Source organism: Callospermophilus lateralis, chromosome 7 (genome assembly GCF_048772815.1).
Source record: "Callospermophilus lateralis isolate mCalLat2 chromosome 7, mCalLat2.hap1, whole genome shotgun sequence".
In the NCBI taxonomy this organism is placed as follows: Eukaryota; Metazoa; Chordata; class Mammalia; order Rodentia; family Sciuridae; genus Callospermophilus; species Callospermophilus lateralis.
The window spans coordinates 125527022-125545504 of NC_135311.1; the positions used below are offsets into that span (position 1 = coordinate 125527022).

General features: G+C 52.1%; 1 protein-coding gene across 4 annotated transcripts in view; it reads right to left on the reverse strand.

The window, feature by feature from the left end:
* Rps6ka1 (ribosomal protein S6 kinase A1) overlaps positions 1 to 18483 on the reverse strand; it is a 42684-nt gene that overhangs the window by 8959 nt on the left and 15242 nt on the right. For 3 of the 4 annotated variants that reach the window (XM_076863168.2, XM_076863169.2, XM_076863171.2), the window contains 15 exons: positions 16912 to 17028; positions 16603 to 16684; positions 14704 to 14784; positions 14453 to 14532; positions 13110 to 13216; positions 12248 to 12285; positions 11784 to 11926; positions 10850 to 10920; positions 10449 to 10537; positions 9373 to 9437; positions 9094 to 9196; positions 7526 to 7656; positions 5422 to 5547; positions 5150 to 5239; positions 4634 to 4792 (listed from right to left, as the gene is read on the reverse strand). In XM_076863168.2, coding sequence (XP_076719283.1) covers positions 4634 to 4792; positions 5150 to 5239; positions 5422 to 5547; positions 7526 to 7656; positions 9094 to 9196; positions 9373 to 9437; positions 10449 to 10537; positions 10850 to 10920; positions 11784 to 11926; positions 12248 to 12285; positions 13110 to 13216; positions 14453 to 14532; positions 14704 to 14784; positions 16603 to 16684; positions 16912 to 17028 — 1482 coding nt within the window. Of the gene's footprint in view, positions 1 to 4633; positions 4793 to 5149; positions 5240 to 5421; positions 5548 to 7525; positions 7657 to 9093; positions 9197 to 9372; positions 9438 to 10448; positions 10538 to 10849; positions 10921 to 11783; positions 11927 to 12247; positions 12286 to 13109; positions 13217 to 14452; positions 14533 to 14703; positions 14785 to 16602; positions 16685 to 16911; positions 17029 to 17841; positions 17995 to 18483 lie in introns of those variants that run through there. The other variant, XM_076863167.2, reaches the window with a different exon arrangement.

Genomic DNA, 18483 nt, shown 5'->3' on the forward strand with positions numbered 1-18483 from the left:
AACCCCAGCAATTTTTATTTTTTATTGTGAGGCAGAGTCTCACTAAGTTGCTTTAGGGGCTCTCTGAATTGCTGAAGCTGGCTTTGAACTTGCCATCCTCCTGCCTCAGCCTCATGAGCTGCTAGGATTACAGGCGTGTGCCACCATGCCTAGTAGTCTGAACTTTAATAGGCTTTACACATTAAACAAAGAAAGACTATAAAATAACACAAAAGGAGCAGACAACCCAATTTAAAAACATGGACAGAAGATGGGAACAGCCATTTCAGGAAAGAGGGCATTCGAATGGCAATATGCATGTGAAGAAGCGTCAACTTCACCAGCCATCAGGGAAATGTCAATTAGAGCCATAATGAGATACCATCCACAGCTATCAGAATGACTACTTAAAAGATGGAAAACATTGCTGGGCACAGTAGCACACACCTGCAATCCCAGCAGCTCCGGAGGCTGAGGCAGGAGGATTGCATGTTCAAGGTCAGCCTGGCAACTTAGCAAAACCCTGTCTCAAAAACAAAAAGAAGGACTAGGGATGTGGCTTACTGGTGAAGCACCCCTGAGTTCAATCTCCAGTGACCCCCGCCACACACACATAGGGATCCCAGAAGATCTGGAACCCCAGTCACCTTTTCCCATCCCTCAGTTTCTGTTGGATTCCCATCTTATAGACCACAGCTGCCCCAGATGCCAAATCAACCCAGAGAATGCCCTCCAAATACTTCAATAAGAACAGCTGCCCAGGCGCTGGGGTTGTAGCTCAGTGGCAGAGCACTTGCCTACCATGGGTGAGACACTGGTTTCGATGCTCAGCACCACATAAAAATAAACAAATAAAATAAAGAACAACTGCCCATTTCCTCATCAGTTGTCTCTGGTATTTGGAGAGGGCCAGACACATTACAGTTTCCTAAAGTCAACTCCTGGATTTGGGAAAGATACAATTTCCTTCAAGTGGTTCCTCAAACTTGGAACCTGCCTTGTGGAAGGGAGTCCTTTTGGAGACATCTCCCGCTCTAGAAAGCTCTTCCTTGCTCTGAGCTTCGGGCAACCCACTGGTAACTCACTGCCTTGGCTTTGTCTCCTAAACCCTCTTGGAGGTAACTTTAACTAGTACTCACTTGACAACAAAACAGGAAAAGGAAACACACTCACTCTTTGATCTCACATGTTTGATCATTAGTCTGTTTGCATTGGCCATTTCAGAAACCAAAGCCACTTCAAACAGGACCATTAAAAGCATATGTGGTAACCAAACTGAAGCTCTGAGTATGAGGTAAAGTTCCTTTTTATAAAAGAGATCCTGCTAATCAATCACACTTAGTCAGACAGCGCCATTTTTGTACACCCTAGTGAAATAATTGATTCAAAAACCCTGAAAGGAGGAAGCCATTACGTGAGGCTCTCTACAATGAGGAGATAGGCCTGTTATCACCTGGCTTGAATAATGGGGGGCAACACGAGGTCATGTGCTCAAAGCACTTGCACCTCATGGAGTGGCCTCCTGCTGATTTTGTTTTGTTTTGTTTTGCCCTATCCTATTATTATTGTTTTGTAGCAGAATGGCCAACGTATTATTAGGTACTGCAGATATTTAGTTGTGCACAAGAGAAGCTAGTGTACAAGTGCCAATGGGACATATGATTCTTTTGTTTTGAATAAACACTTGAACACCAGTCAGGTCCTATGGCATCTGGACTCCAGGTCTGAATGGAGGAACCGCTTTCCCCGTGCACCTGCAATGATGTCATGATTCCCATCCCATCCCTGCCAGTAATCAATGTATGGAAATAGGTGCCCATGATCGAACATGGTCACAATAGGTCCCTTTTCTAGACTTTTCCTTAGTCCTCTACAGACATGATCTGGCCAAGATAAACACAGTTGGAATTCCTTGAAGGTCAATGATTCATAATAGTTAAGTATTCCACATGATTCTCTGGGATCCCAGATCCTGGCTTTCTGAACTTCTCCCATCCCATCAAAATTTGAAGCTACATCTAAATAAGACTCTGGAGCAAGCTGGGTATGGTGGTGCATGGCTGTAATTCCAGAAACTCAGGAGACCGAGGCATGAAGATCCCAAGTTTGAGGCCAACCTGGGGAACTTAGCAAGATTCTGTCTCAAAACAAAATTCAAAAGGGCTGGGGGTGTGGCTCAGTGGTAGAGCACTGGACCAGCATGTGTGACACAGTCCTGGGTTCAATCCACAGCAATTAAAAAAAAAAAGGCTTTAGAGGAACTTGCAGTTTACAGGAAATATGAGCAATAGAGAAATAACATAAATGATGCCACCAGGAAGTAAAAGACTTATTCAGAATGTGGGACATTCTACAGAACAACTGATCTCTTCAGCAAGTAAGTGGCTTACAAAAGGGAGTTTTTACTATGCAGGTGACATGGGTATACACATTTAACAAAACTCATCAAATTGTTCACAGAACATCTACCTCATGCAGATTTTACTTCAGTTTAAAAAGAAGACTTGCTGGGCTGGGGATGTGGCTCAAGTGGTAGCGCGCTCGCCTGGCATGCGTGCGGCCCGGGTTCGATCCTCAGCACCACATACACACAAAGATGTTGTGTCCGCCGAAAACTAAAAAATAAAATATTTAAAAAAAAAAAAAAAAAGAGAAGACTTGCACGCACAAGGCCCTGGGTTCAATCCCCAGCACCACAAAAAAAAAAAAAAAAAAAAAAAAATCCCTGTGCTTTAATTTTGGGATGGGGTTGTGGCTCAGTGGTGGAAAGCTCGCCTAGCATGCATGAAGCATTGGGTTCGATCTTCAGCACCACATAAAAGTAAAATAAAGATACTATGTCCACCTAAAATTAAAAAATAAATGTTAAAAAAAGAAGACTTGGATAGAACAACTAAATGAAATAAATGTGTGGACTTTGCAGGGATTATGATTTCAATAATATCCAATCATAAAAAGAGATCAGGATTTCAATTATAATACCCAATCATGAAAAGACATTTTTGAAAGGACAGGAGGGAAAATGTTTTTGTGAATTTATATGAAAACAACTCACTGCTAATTTTGTTAGTTGGTTGAAAAATAATGTCCACTGTTTTTAAAATTACAGATATATGGGCTGGGGTTGTGGCTCAGTGGTAGAGCACTTGCCTAACTGAGTTTGATTCTCAGCACCACATAAAAATAAATAAATTAAATAAAGGTATAAAAAATTACAGATATATGACTAAGATGATGTGAAGTCTAAAACATGCTTTAAAAGACTTTAGTTATAGGGCTGGAGGTTTAACTCAGTGGTACAGTACCCCTGGGTTCAATGTCCAGTACCAAGCAAAAGCAAGACTTTATAAGCCTTTGTAGGTCAATGTCAAAATGCCTGTAACTTCCTTTCAAATGCATTTTCCAAAATACATATATTAAGGGAAGCTGAGGTAGGAGGATTGCAAGTTCAAAGCCAGCTTTAGCAACTTAGTGAGACCCTGTCTCTATAAAATATAAAAAAGGGGCTGGGGGAGCCGGGGCTGTAGCTCAGTGGTAGAGCGCTTGCTTAGCAGATGTGAGGCACTGGGTTTGATCCTTAGCACCACATAAAAATAAATAAATAAAGTAAAGGCATTGTGTCCACCTACAACTTAAAAAAAAAAAAATTAAAGAAAAAGGCGGGCTGAGGACGTGGCTCAGAGAGGCCAGATGGCTTTCCCAACTGCATGCGCAGGTAAGATGAGAAGCCATGACCACAGCACAGTCAATTGGATTTCAGAGGTTACGTTCTTTTTTCTCTCTGCTTGGTGCCAGGGATTGAACCCAGGGCTACATTTTTTTGAGACTAAGTCACTAAGGCTGGCCTCTAAGTTGCAATCCTCCTGCCTCAGTCTCCCGAGTCACTTGGATTCCAGGTGTGCACCATCTCCCTCAGCTCAGAGCCTCCATTCCTAATCCTCACAGACTGATTAGAAGTACCTGAAAACATCACCCCATCCAAAGAGAAACTCGGTTAACTCACAGTCATACAGAACTTCTCTACCTTCCGCTCTGCGCCTTGGCCCAGAGCCACGTAGTGTTTACTTGCTTTGTGCAGCAATAAAGGCCACGTTCTGCTCTCTGGCCCTATACCTCTTCCGCCCACTGCTTCCAGCAGCATTTCCTCCTGCATCCATTTCCTGTCTTAGCAACTGGTCCGCAGCCAAATTCACCCCTTGGAAGGCTTGCACCTCCCTACAGGGACCCTGCAGCTTCCCAACTCAAAGCCCACTCTTCCCCGCGGCTTCCACCCCCACTCCTCAGCCTGACATCCTGGCTCTACTCTTCTCTGGCTGTGGAGTCTTGGGCAAATGACCTCACACTTGTCATCTTACCTGTAAAGTCAGGCCAATAACTACAACTAACTCAGGGGTGTGAATTGAGATAATATAGGGAGACCTCACCCTACGTTAAGCCTTGGCATGGCACCTGGCACTAAAGAAACTGTTCCTTTCTGCAGTTAGGCTTCTGTCTCCCTTAACATCCATCCACTCACCTACACACCTGTCCCTCACGTCCCTTCTGTCTGTCTGGCTGGGTGGAGACTGGCACTCCTGGGCCAGACCATGGTTCTTCCACTGGGCGGATGACATGACCTTCGGCACTCTCTGCCCCTCCCCAAGTCCACACTCACCCCCTGTGAGTGCAGATACTCCACAGTCTTGCTGATGGTGTGCAGGACGAAGCTGGCCTCCCGCTCTGAGAAGAACTTCTGCCTCAGTATCTTGTCCAGCAGCTCCCCACCCCGCATCAGCTCGGTCACCAGGTACACGTGTTTGCCATCATCATACACCTGCCGAAGACCTCGCCATCAGGCCCCTGTCCCCAGTGCCAGGCCTGGGGGCTCAGTCACCAGCACCCAGCACGGAGGCATGACACGAGCCTCCGGCAGTGTTCTGCCCTGGCCGGACCCTCACCCATCCGGACCCTGTCCTCCTGGGTGAGGTGGTGCCAGCCCTGGTCCCTGATGAGCAGGGAAGCTCTCAAGAGAATGTCCGAGTCTCAAGGAGAGGACACTTGGGACCCAGAGTGCCCCTGCCCCTCTCTGTGCACTGGGAGGAGGGTGAGAAACCAAGGCATGACCTCCCACAGACAAATCCTAGCGTCAAGGATGCCAGGCCCCAGCCCAGCCTCAAGGACCTCCACTCACGTCTTTCAGGGTGATGATGTTGGGGTGCTGCCCGTACCGCAGGAGAATCTCAATCTCTTCTGAGGGGTCCCGCTTGCTCTTATCAATGACCTGAAGAAAGTGGGAACAAATGGCATGTCAGGGGGACGACTCCAAGGTATCTCCCTGCCCTGGGGGCTCTCCTTCAACCATCCAGAGCTTCAGGCACTAACCTTCCCCGCCAAAGGACCACACCTACATTGGCCTCACCCCCAGCCCAGCAGCCTTGGCCAGGACGTGGTCAGGAGGCCCACCTTGACAGCATACTCCATGTTGGTGGCCTTGTGAACGCAGCGTTTACACACGGAGTAGGAGCCCACACCAATCGTCTCCTTTACCACATAGCCATCACTGAAAACCAGGTTCTTCCCATGGAGTTGCTGCAAGAGACCAAGAGACAAGGCTAATCCCTGGCTCCACAGTGCCAGGGGTCACCCCAGTACAAGGCCTTCCTGCATGGAGATGGAGTAGGGGAAGAGCCAGGAGCCTGGGGCACTGCTGGCTGTGTGACCTTGGAAGGACCTGCCCCTCCTTGGGCCTCAGTTTTCTACTCTATACAGTGGACACACTCACTGCCTCCTTGCTGGCCCACGGTGGTCTATAGTCAGAGGGTGGTGGAAGGGTGGCAAGAGAGTCGGGACACATACCGAGAGGTGCGTGGTTCTGAGAAGCCTGGGAAAGCCCAAGGGGGTGCAGAAGTGCTGAGCTGGATTCCAGCTCTGCCACCTTCTGCAGCTTTGGGTGGGTAGCCTCCTGTTTCAGGGTGTCACAGACCTCGGCGTGGGGTGTCTCAGGTTCTGAGACATTAACAATAGTAAATGCTCACACGGTGTCCCGCGCGTGCTGTGTGCCGGGCACTATTCCAAGCACGATCATCAGGTGGCATGTGTCACCTGTTGCTCTCGTATCCAGTCTGGTTTAACATTTGTCTTGGACAAAGATGTCCCAGTTTGGATAATAAATTACAGTCATCTTAACTTTACTCATATTATCTCAGGTAATCCTCACAGCAACTCTATCATTACCTCCATTTACAGATGGGAAACTGAGGTTTGGGAAGACAAGTGACTCAGCCAAAGTCCCTTTACCTTGGAGGCTCTGGACCCAGGCAATGAGATCTGGAGTTGGCATTTCCTTTTTTTTTTTTTTTTGGTACTGGGGATTGAACTGGGTGCTCTACAACTGAGCTATATCTCCGGCCCTTTTAATTTATTTTTTTAATATTTATTTATTTATAATTATATTTTTTAGTTGTAAATGGATATTTTGTTTTATTTATTTATTTATATGCGATGCTGAAGATCGAACCCAAGGCCTCACACATGTGAGGCAAGTGCTTTACCATTGAGCCACAACTCCAGCCCCATATTTATTTATTTTTAATATTTATTTTTTTAGTTGTAGTTGGACACAATACCTTTATTTATTTTTACGTGGTGCTGACGATCGAACCCAGGGCCTCACAGATGCTAGGCGAACATTTTACTGCTGAGCCACAACCTCAGCCCCTTATTTATTTTTATGTAGTGCTGAGGATTGAACCCATTGCCTCACATGTGCTAGGCAAGCGCTCTACCACTGATCCACAACCTCAGTCCTGCCCTTTTAATTTTGAGAGGGTCTTGCTAAATTGTCAGGCTGACCTCAAACTTGTGATCCTCCTGCCTCTGCCTACCCAGTAGCTGGGATTACAGGTGTATGCCACCGTGCCCCCACCCAGAGTCTATATTCTTTTTTTTTTGGAGAGGGTACTGGGATTGAACTCAGGGGCACTCGACCACTGAGCCACATCCCCGGCCCTATTTTGTATTTTATTTAGAGACACGGTCTCACTGAGTTGCTTAGCACCTCACCATTGCTGAGGCTGGCTTGAACTTGAGATCCTCCTGCCTCAGCCTCCTGAGCCACTGGGATTACAGGCGTGCACCACGGCTCCTGGCCAGAGTCTACATTCTTGTCTCTCAAATCTAAAATTCCCATGAAGCAGCGTAACATACAAACAAGGGATAAATGTGGACACGCAAGTTCCCTGCCACCCAATCAACTAGGGCCTCAACAACAACTCCCCAACTCTACCCTGGGCATCCCCTGGCATTTGCCCAGACCCTGGTCTGTGCCAGGAAATTTACATATTCATGTTTCCACCCAATGATGAGAGCCACTGTATGAGGCGGGCTTTATCAGCCCTGCTTTACGAATGGGGAAGAAGATCAAGGCGCTTGCAGGCCTCTGGCTCACCCAGGGGCACTGGGACTTGACCCAGGGTTGTGCAGCTCCACAGCTGTGCCCTTAGCTGTTCTGCCCTGTGTCTTCTGGGTGGAAAAGGACAACTGAGCAGCAGTCCCCAGCCTCCCTCACCTGTACCACCGAGTGCAGGGGGGCCTGTGTGGCCCGAGGTTTGCCATCGTCCTCCATGAGGCCGGTGGCCACGAAGCTGAAGCCACGGAACAGCTGATGGGCACCAGCACTCGGGGGGATGCCTGGGGAATCTGTAGGGGTGGAAGGAGATATGAGCCTAAGGGGGTACCCATGACCCTGGAGCAGCCAAGCACAGGGAGACCATGGAGGTCCTGCCACTCACAGTAGCTAGCCATGGTGGGCCTTAGGGGCCCACCCACTCCAGGCCTCAGCCCATCTGTTCACACGTGTGTAGAGCAGCCAGTCCTATAGCATGGGGGACCTAAGACTCTCTCATTCAGCCTCCAGCCCAAGCCAAGCCCAGGCCAAGGATCCTGAGTGCCTCCTCCCTGGCCTCCTGGCCTCAAGTCCGCCCCTTTGGGTCCATCTTCTGGACGGCAGCCAGAGGGAGGGCTCCAACACAAGCTGGCCTGCACCCTGCACATGTCCCTGCTGCCCCCAACTCCTCAATGTGGCAGCTGAGACCCTGGTGGTCTTGGCCTCCTGTCTCCCCTGACTGCTGACTGCCATGCTGGGTCTCTAGACCCTTAAAAGGGTCTCTGTGCCCCTGCGCGTGCCAGTCCCTCTGACCAGATGCTCCTTGTCAGGGGGCATCCGCCCTCTAAGGCTCAGCTCCCACGGCCTCCCTCTAAAAAGCCTGGCTGTCGCTGCTCCTCCAGCCCCTTCTCCTATGAACCTCCCTTCTAAAAATGGTCTGAGCTCCATGAGGCAGGTGGGGTGGTCTCGTTCACCACCATTCCCCACGGCTGGCACATGGCAGGCACCTGGTATGGATTTGTCAGACAAGTGAATAAAGATGAGGTGGATCACCCAGAGACGTGCTGAGCTCCCTGTCACCAGCAGTGTGCAGGCTAGAGTAGAAAAGCACCCCCTTTGCTCAAACATGCCCCTCTAGGTGGCATCTCAGAACTCACACCCTCCCCTCTGTCCACTACTGAAATCTGGCCAAGAATTTACCAGGCCCCCTCCCAAAGTCTCCCCTCTGGCTTCCTGCAGCGACTCTTGGGAATGAGTAGGGCTGGGGCTGAGCCCATGTTCCTGATGAGTACACTGAGGTCTGGCAATCAGGACAGCCAAAGCTGATGCCCACGCTTGGCCCTGGCCTGTGGGTGCTGTCACCTCTGCTCTGCCAGACTGTCTCCACCACAGCTTTGCTGGGTCAGATTCCTTATCTCTGACGTGCGCGCAGGCCTGATGTGTTGAGTCCTCCCAGTGGGTGGGAAGGCACCTGGGGCAGGGGTCCTGCTTTTTCTATTGTGCCTTGGCCACCCACACAACTCGCTCTCTCACCCAAACACAAAGAGGCCCACAGAGCCCCAGAGTGGGAGAGAGACAGGGGCGTGAGACAGGGACAGAGTCACAGTCCCACAGAGGCAGACACTCATGGCCTGTCTACCCACATAGCCAGGCCTCCCAGAGATCCTAACCACCCCCGTGCCCCAGGGTGCCCCATTCCCTGCTGCCCTCCAATACCAGCCCCAGGCTGACAAACCAGACAAGGGACGCACCCTTGGGTGTGCGGGATGTGAACTCAGTGTCAAAGTAGAAGGTGTCGTCAGGTTGCGCCACGGCTGGCTTGAAGGGTGGCTTGATCTCACGACGGTATAGCTTCTGCAAGGTGGGGTGGGTGCTCTGGTCACCACGGTGCCCCCACATGGGCCCAGCAGACAGTGGCATAACGACTTGCCCTGGGGAGGTCAGCCCTCACCCCAGGAGCATGCCTTCACCCTTTCCTCCATTCCTGAGGCCCTCATTGGCAGAGCCCCCCACCTCCCGCCCTGACTCACATTCCAGTCGATGGTGGAGTAGAAGACATGCCGCTTGATTTCCTCTGCCCCATCCGGGCCGGAGCCTGAAAGAGCCCACATAAAGGGTCTACCCCTGGATGGCGCAAACCCAGACAGCCCCTGCCTGCCAAGCAGCTGCCCAGGGCTCTGGGACCAGCAGCTGCTGAAGCAGAGAGGATGAGGCGCTCACCCTGCCAGATGCACCCAGCCACTGCCCCAAGGCCTGAGGCCCATTCAGCATCTCGAACTTTCTGGAGCTTCTGATGATCAAACTCCAGTGTACTTATTGAAGAGGAAGGTCCAGAGAGATTAGGCAACTCTTCCAAGACCACCCAGTCAGGACAGAAGCTGGATTTATCCTGAGACCTCCTGAGGGCCCTTGAGCCCTCCTGACACAGGTTCTGTCTCTGCTCTTCTTAACCTCTTGCCACTTTCAATCATGAGACAGGCTGTCGTTTCATTCAACCCCAGGGACCTGACCTGGACTGGACCTCACAAACTGGGTCATGGTCCAGGTGATCCCAGGAGTGAGGAACCCTAAGTACACTGAACACTCACTCCCCACCAGGCACAGACGTCTTTCATCCACAGGCCCTGCTAGCTGGCCTGGGACCACCAACTCCACTAAGACAAGGAATCTGGGGCTCAGAGAGGTGAAGTCACCTGTCCGAGTCACATAACTCATAAATGGCACTCATTCACTCAACAAATATTTATGGAGGCCCCACTGTGCGTCAGCAGCGGGGACAGATGTAGCTGGGATGAGGACCGAGCGTCTTGCTCCTGAACTCACGTGCCTTCTCTTGGGCCAGCAGCCTTGGCGGAGAATCTGTGTAGGGGCCCTGTCCTTGTCCTCAGAGGGAGTGGGAATGACTCAGTTCCTGCCTCCCCCTACACACAGGTCACCCCCTCCATCACCACACATGGAGCCAGAAGGCAGGGTGGCCAGGGGCATTGTCTGCCCACACAAAGGACAAGGGGCCCCTTTCAGCCCCAGATGTGTCCCTGTGGCCTAGGCTGCAGCTGCACCCTGCTCCCTTCCACCCCATGCCCTCCCCTGAGCTGGGGTTGCTTACCGAGCCGGTTGGCAGGATTCCGCTTGAATAGGGCCCGCAGCAGGCTCTGGGCTTCCGTGCTCAGAAACTGGGGCATGCCTAGCTTTGCCCTGAAACAGCCCCCAGGTCTCATCAGGGCTGAGCCTCGCCCCAGAAGCCGCAGCTCCCCTCCCCCTATCTGTCCAGGTCTCGTTCCCAACTTAGTCTAGACAAGCCAACCACTAACTCACCTGCCAAAGACTTCAAGGATCCCCCCCACAGGCCCTGGTGCATGGAAAGGGGGCTGTGGAAAGTGTAATGTTTAACCCAGGAGTGTCCCATAAATGAGGGCCTCAGAGGTAGGGACAGGGTAATCCTCTGGCCCCCCAAATGGGGTGGAACTTGGGGAGCCCTTCCAGTACCAGGGCAGGGCTGGAGCTTACTTCAAAATCAGGGTCATGGTTTCCTTCCGGTCCTTTCCCTGGAAGGGCAGGGAGCCCGTCAGCATCTCAAACTGCAGAGGACAAGGGTCCATTTAGGCTCCACCCATCTCATACACCAGCTGGCCTCCTCCTGCCCAGACCACCATACTCTAGCCTAGGATGCTTTTTTTGCTGCGCTGGGGATGGAACCCAGAGCCTTGCATATGCCAGACAAGCCCTCTACCACTGAGCTCTATCTCCAGCCCTTTTTATTTATGTATTTAAAATTTTGAGACCGGGTCTCACTCAGTTTCCCAGGCTGGCCTTTAACTTGTGAGTCTCCTGCCTCAGCCAGGAGTAGCTGGGATTACAGGTGTATACTGCACCTGGCTCTGTCCCAGGATTCTTGCTGGTCTGATGGACCTCTGACCCCAGCTACAGCAAAGACTGCCCCTTCCCTTTCCCCTCTGCCAACCCAGACCACTGGGAACCACAACGCTAGGGGCCTGAGACCGAGAGACCCAGAGCCAGGTCAGGGGTGCCCCATGGGGGGTCCAGCCTGGTATCCATCCATCCAAGAAAGGAAACCGTGGCAGCATGTCAGATGAGGTCAACTTGGCTGTGAGAGGACAGGGGAGAACCTTGGAGGTGACCAAGCCCCTCACTGTATAGGGGGAAACTGAACACGTCCTGGACTGGATCTTTTTTTTTTTTTTTTTTTGAACTGGGGATTGAACTCAGGGACACTCAACTACTGAGCTGTATCCCCAGCCTTATTTTGTATTTTTTATTTTAGAGACAGGGTCTCACGGAGTTGCTAAGTGCCTCGCCATTGCAGAGGCTGGCTTTGAACTCGTGATCCTCCTGCCTCAGCCTCCTGAGCCACTGAGATTATAGGTGTGTGCCACCACATGTGGCTCTAGGCTGGATCTTTTACCCCTGCCTAGGTACTCACCATCAACACTCCGTAAGACCACCAATCTGCACTGTGGGTGTGGCCCTGGCGGTTGACGACTTCAGGGGCCATGTACTCTACCGTCCCACAGAAGGAGTAGGCCTTCTTCTCGTGGTCAATAGCCTCCTTGCTCAGGCCGAAGTCTGCAGCAAGGAGGGCACAGGACAACCCTTTAGGACCTCTGCCTTCCTCTTGCCACACTCTGCACACTCGACTCCCCTGCCCAGAAGCATGAGGGCATCGCCCCGTAACACTCATGAGAAAGCGAAGGCCCAGAGAGGTTAGGTGACCTCTCTAATCCCATGACGAGCCAGGATTTCATCTTGAGCTGTTCCAAGTTTGGGGCCTGGGGTTTGACCCCTTCCAAATAATTGGCACTCCTTCCCTGGCCCTCAGCTGGGACCTATTAGGAATTCTTTCTACCCAAGTCCAGAGGTCTGAGAGGGCCAGGGCCCACCACTCACCAGTGAGTTTGATATGGCCCTCCTCATCCAGAAGAATGCTGCAATAGAGACATGGGAGTCAGGGTCTACCAGAGGCCGGTACCGTGTGGGTTCTGGTGACACCACAAGGCAGTGGGTCTTTGGCTTGCCCAGAGGAGATGCCTCGCCCAGATCTATCTGATGAATGAGTGTTGGACTGGGTTGTGGCAGTGCCAGGCAGGTGTGCTGCTGACCTCCTCCATCAATCCCTGCAAGAACTGTGTGCAGCAGGTTCTATTACGGCCCCATTTTGCGAATGGGGAAACTAAGGCTCAGGAAAGTTAAGTGACTCCCCACAGTCACAGAGCAGGTAGGTGATGGAGATAGGATTTGAATTCAGGTGTGCCTAGCTGTTTTTGAGATGGACTCTCACTATGTTGTCTAGGCTGGCCTCAAACTCCTGGGCTCAAGTGAACCTCCTTCCTGCCTGCCGAGTGGCGGGGACTATAGTTGTGTGCCACCATGCCCAGCTTGAGGTGTGCCTAATGCTAAAGCCAGATCCCATTCTACCCCATCACTTGCCTCTGGATCCCAAGTTATCGTTGGAAGGTACTGTATTTAGGTATTAAGGGAAATTCTAAAAATGGCTCCAATAAGGAATGCTCTTAATTACAATGGATTAACAAAAAAGTGGGGTGGGGTGTGTGTACCTGCCTTGGTCACAGCAGCACTGGTGATTAGATAGCCCCTAACATGAGCTTGCTGCTGTCCCTTCCCCCTTCAGATAGCCCCAGAGAGGGGGAAGTTCCTGGGAGAACCACACCCACCCCGTAGGCGTGGCCCTGTTCTAGAAGAGGCCTGGAGACTGTTTCTGCAGGGCAGGGCAGGGGGGGACTCCACTCACTTCTCAGGCTTGAGGTCTCTGTAAATGATGCCCAGGCTGTGCAGGTGGTCCAGGCCCAGAGCCAGCTCGGCCAGGTAAAACTTCACGTCCTCCTCTGTGAACATGACCTGCAACAGGCAGGCAGGAGCTGCAGCTGGAACCGCTTCTTCCTCAGGAATGGGGATGCTGAGTGGTCAGCAGCTTCCTGGTCCCAAGGGGCCACCCTGGGGACACAGCCCAGCACCACAGACCTTTCTCTCTCTAAAGGGGTTTGAAGTATGAAATGACTAATATACGAGTCACTCATTGTAGCATTGTTTGGAATCAGCAAAAGGCTAGAAACAGCCCACATGTCCAGGAGCCTGGAACAAACTGCCTGTCCCCTACATAATGGAGCCTGTGCAGCCACCACCTAGAGCAGGAGTTTCTCTGTGATCCGATGGGGAGCAATTGCCGAGGTAGACTGTCTTGAAAAAGGACAGGTACAGAACTGTGTACTCAGAATGGCGCTTTTTACATAAGAAGGTGGGAGGTGAGGGTTCAGATCATGTATCTGGTTTGTTTGTAAAAGGAACATGGGAAGTGCTCATCTATGGAGAGGTGAAAGGGACTAGGTTAGGAGGAGGACTTCTCGATGAATAGTTTTCTTTTGAATCATGTATTACCTACTCAAACATTAAAATTATATTTTAAAAATGAAGTTTAGCTAGGCATGTGGCACACGCCTGTAATCCCAGCCCCTTGGGAGGCTAAAGCAGGAGGGATCACACGTTGGAAGTCAGCCTCAGCAACTTAGCGAGGCCCTGTCTCAAAATAAAAAGCAGGGATGTAGCTCAGGTGGGTTCAATCTCAAGTACAAAAAATAAAATAAAATTTAAATAAAAAATAAATTAATTAATTAAAATTAAAAGTTCGGTTCTCTTTAAAGACTGAATTGCATTAATGGTCCCATTTTTTTATTTGGCTCAGATTCTTTTGTATCCATTCCAAATCCCCTTGGATAACATGTGGGACAAGAATGCTAACGTCGCTAGCTTTCCAGATGGAGCCCTGAAAGAATGGAGTTGGAGAGGTAAGAGGTACACTCACCCCCCAAAACAGGGTGGCATCAAATCCAGGGCCTATTCATCCCCAGCCCATCTTGGGAGAAACTCTCAGCAGCTTTGCCAAGTATGACCTCTATGCCGGACAGGTGACAACTCCTGCTAGGGGCTGCTGGGTAGGCCTGAGAAGTTCCAGGCCCAGGGCCATATTGGACGTGTTTTTCACAAGGCCATATTGGACGTGTTTTTCCCCTCCTGAGACGGGAGGCCTGGTCATGCCCCCGGATCTATCCTGGGGCTGTCAGTGGGACATCAGCTCACCTCTTTTGAGAGCCGTGTGAAGAGGTCCCCACCACGCAGGAAGTCCAGAATGAGATAGAGCTTGCCCTCGGTCTGGAAGGCTGGGAAGAGGGGAAAGGCCATGGTGGTCAGCTGGGCCTTGTGACCTGCCCCTTGGACCCTGGCTCCCGTGGTCTGCCAGGAGGGAGGTGGGACAAGGAACAGGAGAATGCAGCAGACCATAGGCACGGCCCAGTGCTGGGTGGGAGATCAGGCAGGGTGTGCGGTCTCACCATAGTGCAGTTTCACCACAAATGGGTGGTTTACATCAGCCAGGATGTCTCTCTCCATCTTGGTCCGAACACGGTCACGCACTGGCCAGAGGAGAAAGGAGTCACTAAGAGTCTACACACCGAGCCACTCTCTCGGTTCCAACTAAGGGCTCTTTTCCACTTGTTCCTCCAGGTCTGATCTCCCACGGTCCCTCACCTAGGGCTTTGGGGACACTCGATCTTGATTTCCTTCTTCCTTCCCAGGCTGCTCTGCTCCTCGACTGGCTTTCTGCCCCCCGTTCCTCATGGCAATGCCCCGGGCTAGGCCGTGGCACCCCACCAGTTCTCTGGCCTATCTTCCACCATGCTCCGTTGAGGGCCTCCGAGCAACTTGTGCCCCTGTCTGTCCTATTTTCTGAGGTCTCCAGACTTTGCCTCTGTACCTCCCCGCAATACTCCTTTACCAGGCCCCTCTCCATCTGCCATCAAAATTCCCAAATTCTAGTCTGGGGTGTTGAGATTTGGTAACCTAGGGAGCTAGCTAGAGGGGTAGATTTTCTGGGTCTAAAATCCTGAACAATCCTGATTGATAGCTCTGAGTGGGGCTTCTCCACATGCTTTTCCTTTTTCTTGCTTTTTTTTTTTTTTTGGTACTAGAATTAAACCCAGGGGCACTCTGCCACTGAGTCACATCTCCAGTCCTTTTTACTTATTTTTTTACATTTTGAGACAGGGTGTCCTTAAGTTGCTGAGGCCTTGTTAAATTTGCTGAGGCTGGCCTTGAATCTAAGACACGTGCCACTGCCCCTAGCCACATGCTTTTCTTTTCCTTTTTTTTTTTTTTTTTCAGTACCAAGGATTGTATCAAAGAGCACTTAACCACTGAACCATCTCCCTAGCCCTTTTTAAAATATTTTGAGACTAGGCCTTGCTTAGTTGCTGAGGCTGGCTTTGAACTTGCAATCCTCTTGCCTCAGCCTCCTGAGCTGCTGGGATTACGGGATAAGCCACGCACAGGCCTTTATTCTGCTTCAACTTTTAGTGCCCTTGCTTTGACACAGCAGGGTCTGTGCCTCTGAGGTTAACTATTGCAGCCACACTTTCCCAAACACACCTTACATTTCCAAACCATCTCAGGTAAACAGTCCCTCCTTCCTGGAGTGCCCATCCTCAGTCACCGGGATCTCGAAAACTCCTAACTCATCCCTTCAGGCACATCTCACATGGCTACTCCTTAGGTGTCCCCCCAGCCCTCAACCTGCCCTCTGTGAGGCTGCACCCCCCCCCCCTTTCAGGCTCCAGCTTTGACCATCGCCACACACAGGTCACAGCCCTGTACTGTGGGAAAATGAGGAGTCTCCCCGAAAACTGCCTTCACCCCACAGACAGCCCTTCATGAGCCACACGGCCGATAACAACCTTAAGCTGTCACTCCTATTCTCCCCACCACACCCCCAGCCAGGGCTAGGCTTGGACTCCACCCTGCATTCGCCACACTGGCTGCCACACCAGTCAGTGACAGCCGCCCCGCATCCTCTTCCAGCTGTCCTCAAACCACTTGAAACCTCGGAATTCTAGACTTTGGCTTGGGGCTCCCTTCCACACCTTTCTGCCACCTACCTCCATGGCTTCCTTGATTCACCCTCTTATGGGCCCAGTTGTCCCCGGTCTCCCCACCTCTTCTCTTAGGCCCTGATGAATTCTGGGGGATATGCCCCCCACCCTGCCACAAGCAGGCTGCATTCAACCAAATACCACTCTAGACATGAGCCTTCAGCCAGCCACCTTCACTTGGCTTGGGAGGGGGGCCTGAGGGCAGGGGCGGCTGAGAGTAGGCCTGTTTCTCCACCTTCTTGCCGGGTGCTCCTGAAGACGGAGCTGCCTCCCTCATCCCACCCAAGCCCCATGAGACCCTCTCACCTTTCAATGTTGCCTTCTTTAGCACCTTCATGGCATACAGGTGCCCACTGTCCGGCCGGGTGACCTTGCGCACTAGGAAGACCTGAGAGGGCAGAGGAGGAAAAGCCAGGGAAAAGCTGGAAAGGGGCTGAAGCCACCAGCTCTGTCCTATGCTGTCCTCTTGCTTCTCTGGGTCCCACACTGACCTTTTCCTGGGTACCCAGGTGACCTTTCACACTTGCCCTCAGAGCCTCTGGACCCCAAGGTGACCCTGACCCCCACCTCTGACGTAACCAATGCTGCCCTCCCAGACATGGGCTCACGACTCACTTTGCCAAAAGATCCCTGGCCCAGAACCTTGAGGAGCTCAAAATGGGATGGGTCGGCCTTCTCGGAGCCAGCCTTAACGTGGTGTGTGATGGAGATCTCCTTGAGGATGCCCTCATCCTGGTGGAGGGAGAGAGTGGGTAGACCAGCAGTAGCACAGGGTATATCCCCAGCCAAGTCGTTTCCCCCAGAATTCATCAGATCCAATAGGCCACCCCTGGTCAGGGAGCCTCAGGATCATCAATATAAACAGGGTTCAAGGTTGGGCAGGTCAAACCACCAGGTGGTGCAAGCCCAGGAGAGTCACTGCTCCTATCACTCCTGATGTTCTGGCCTGCTTAGGCTCAAAAAGGTGCCCAGGCCCAGCCAGGCTGGCCAGGCCAGGCCAAGCCAGGCCAGACCAAGCCAACCTGACTCAGGCTGAGGCGAAGGGACCTGCCCCAGGTCCGCCCTGTGGGGCTCCCCCCCCTCTGCTGTTTTGGTTTTGCCACAATAGGAAGTGGGGCTTGTTCTCATAATGGGGAGGCAGAGCTGGGCCTCTGTTCCTGAGATGAGGGGATCCTCTGGTTGAATGGACAGGGCTAAGACATATGGAGACCCAGAGTCATCCAGATATTCCCCTCAACCCAGGAAATGCCTGTGTGGGGCAGGTGGGATTTAGGCCAGAGAATCTATGCCTTACTTGCCCAAACATTCCCCCGACAAACCTCTAGGAACCCCTCATCAGGTCCTACTGTTCTATCAGCTGGTCTTGCCCTGAAGTTCCAAAAAGCCTCAACAATTCCCCAAGAAGCAAGTCTAGGCAGGGCTGGTCCCCCAGCAGGCACGGGCCTGGGCCCGAGGAGCCCAAAGCAGCTTAAGCCAAACCAGCTGCCTGGGCACCTGTTCCAAGGGCCACAACCAGGCCAGGACTAGATATCCGGACACACTTACCAAGTCCTGCTGGGGACCAGAGCCAGGGCCATGGGCAGGCAGAGAGGTCTGGCCGATCCTGGGCCGCTGCTTCCTGGGCAGCCAGGGGAGCAGGGCCCAGAGCCGCAATCGGGGCGGCTTGGGATCCTGCTCCATCCGCCCAGCAGGGCCACAGCACCATGGCAGGGACAAGCAGTCTCCGGGGCTGCTGTAGAGGTGGTCGGCCCCAAGGCGGATGTGCAGGATGAGGGCGCAGGGGCTGGGCCGGCCCAGGGCAGCCAATCATTCAGGGCCTGTGGTTTCCCAGCCCTGGGCCTCCACCCTCCCCATGTTCCCTCTCTTCCCCTCTCCCCAGTGCCTGAGGGCTGCCCTCTGGCCCTCCTTGATATTCCCTGAATGCCCACAAAGGGAAAGCCCCATGCCAACCCAGCTGCTGAAGCAAAAGGGACCCAACAGGCACAGTCAGACACCTAACATGTACAGGCAGATAAAGAGACACCCAACAGGTGGAGACAGATAAAGACTCGCATCCAACAAGCAGGGGCAGGAAGGCGCACAGGCTCAGCAGGCAGGGATGTGTGAGGACACACACCCAATAGGCAGAGACAGGAGGGAGTCATGTACCTATCAGGCAGAGGCAAGAGGAACTCACATCTAACAGGC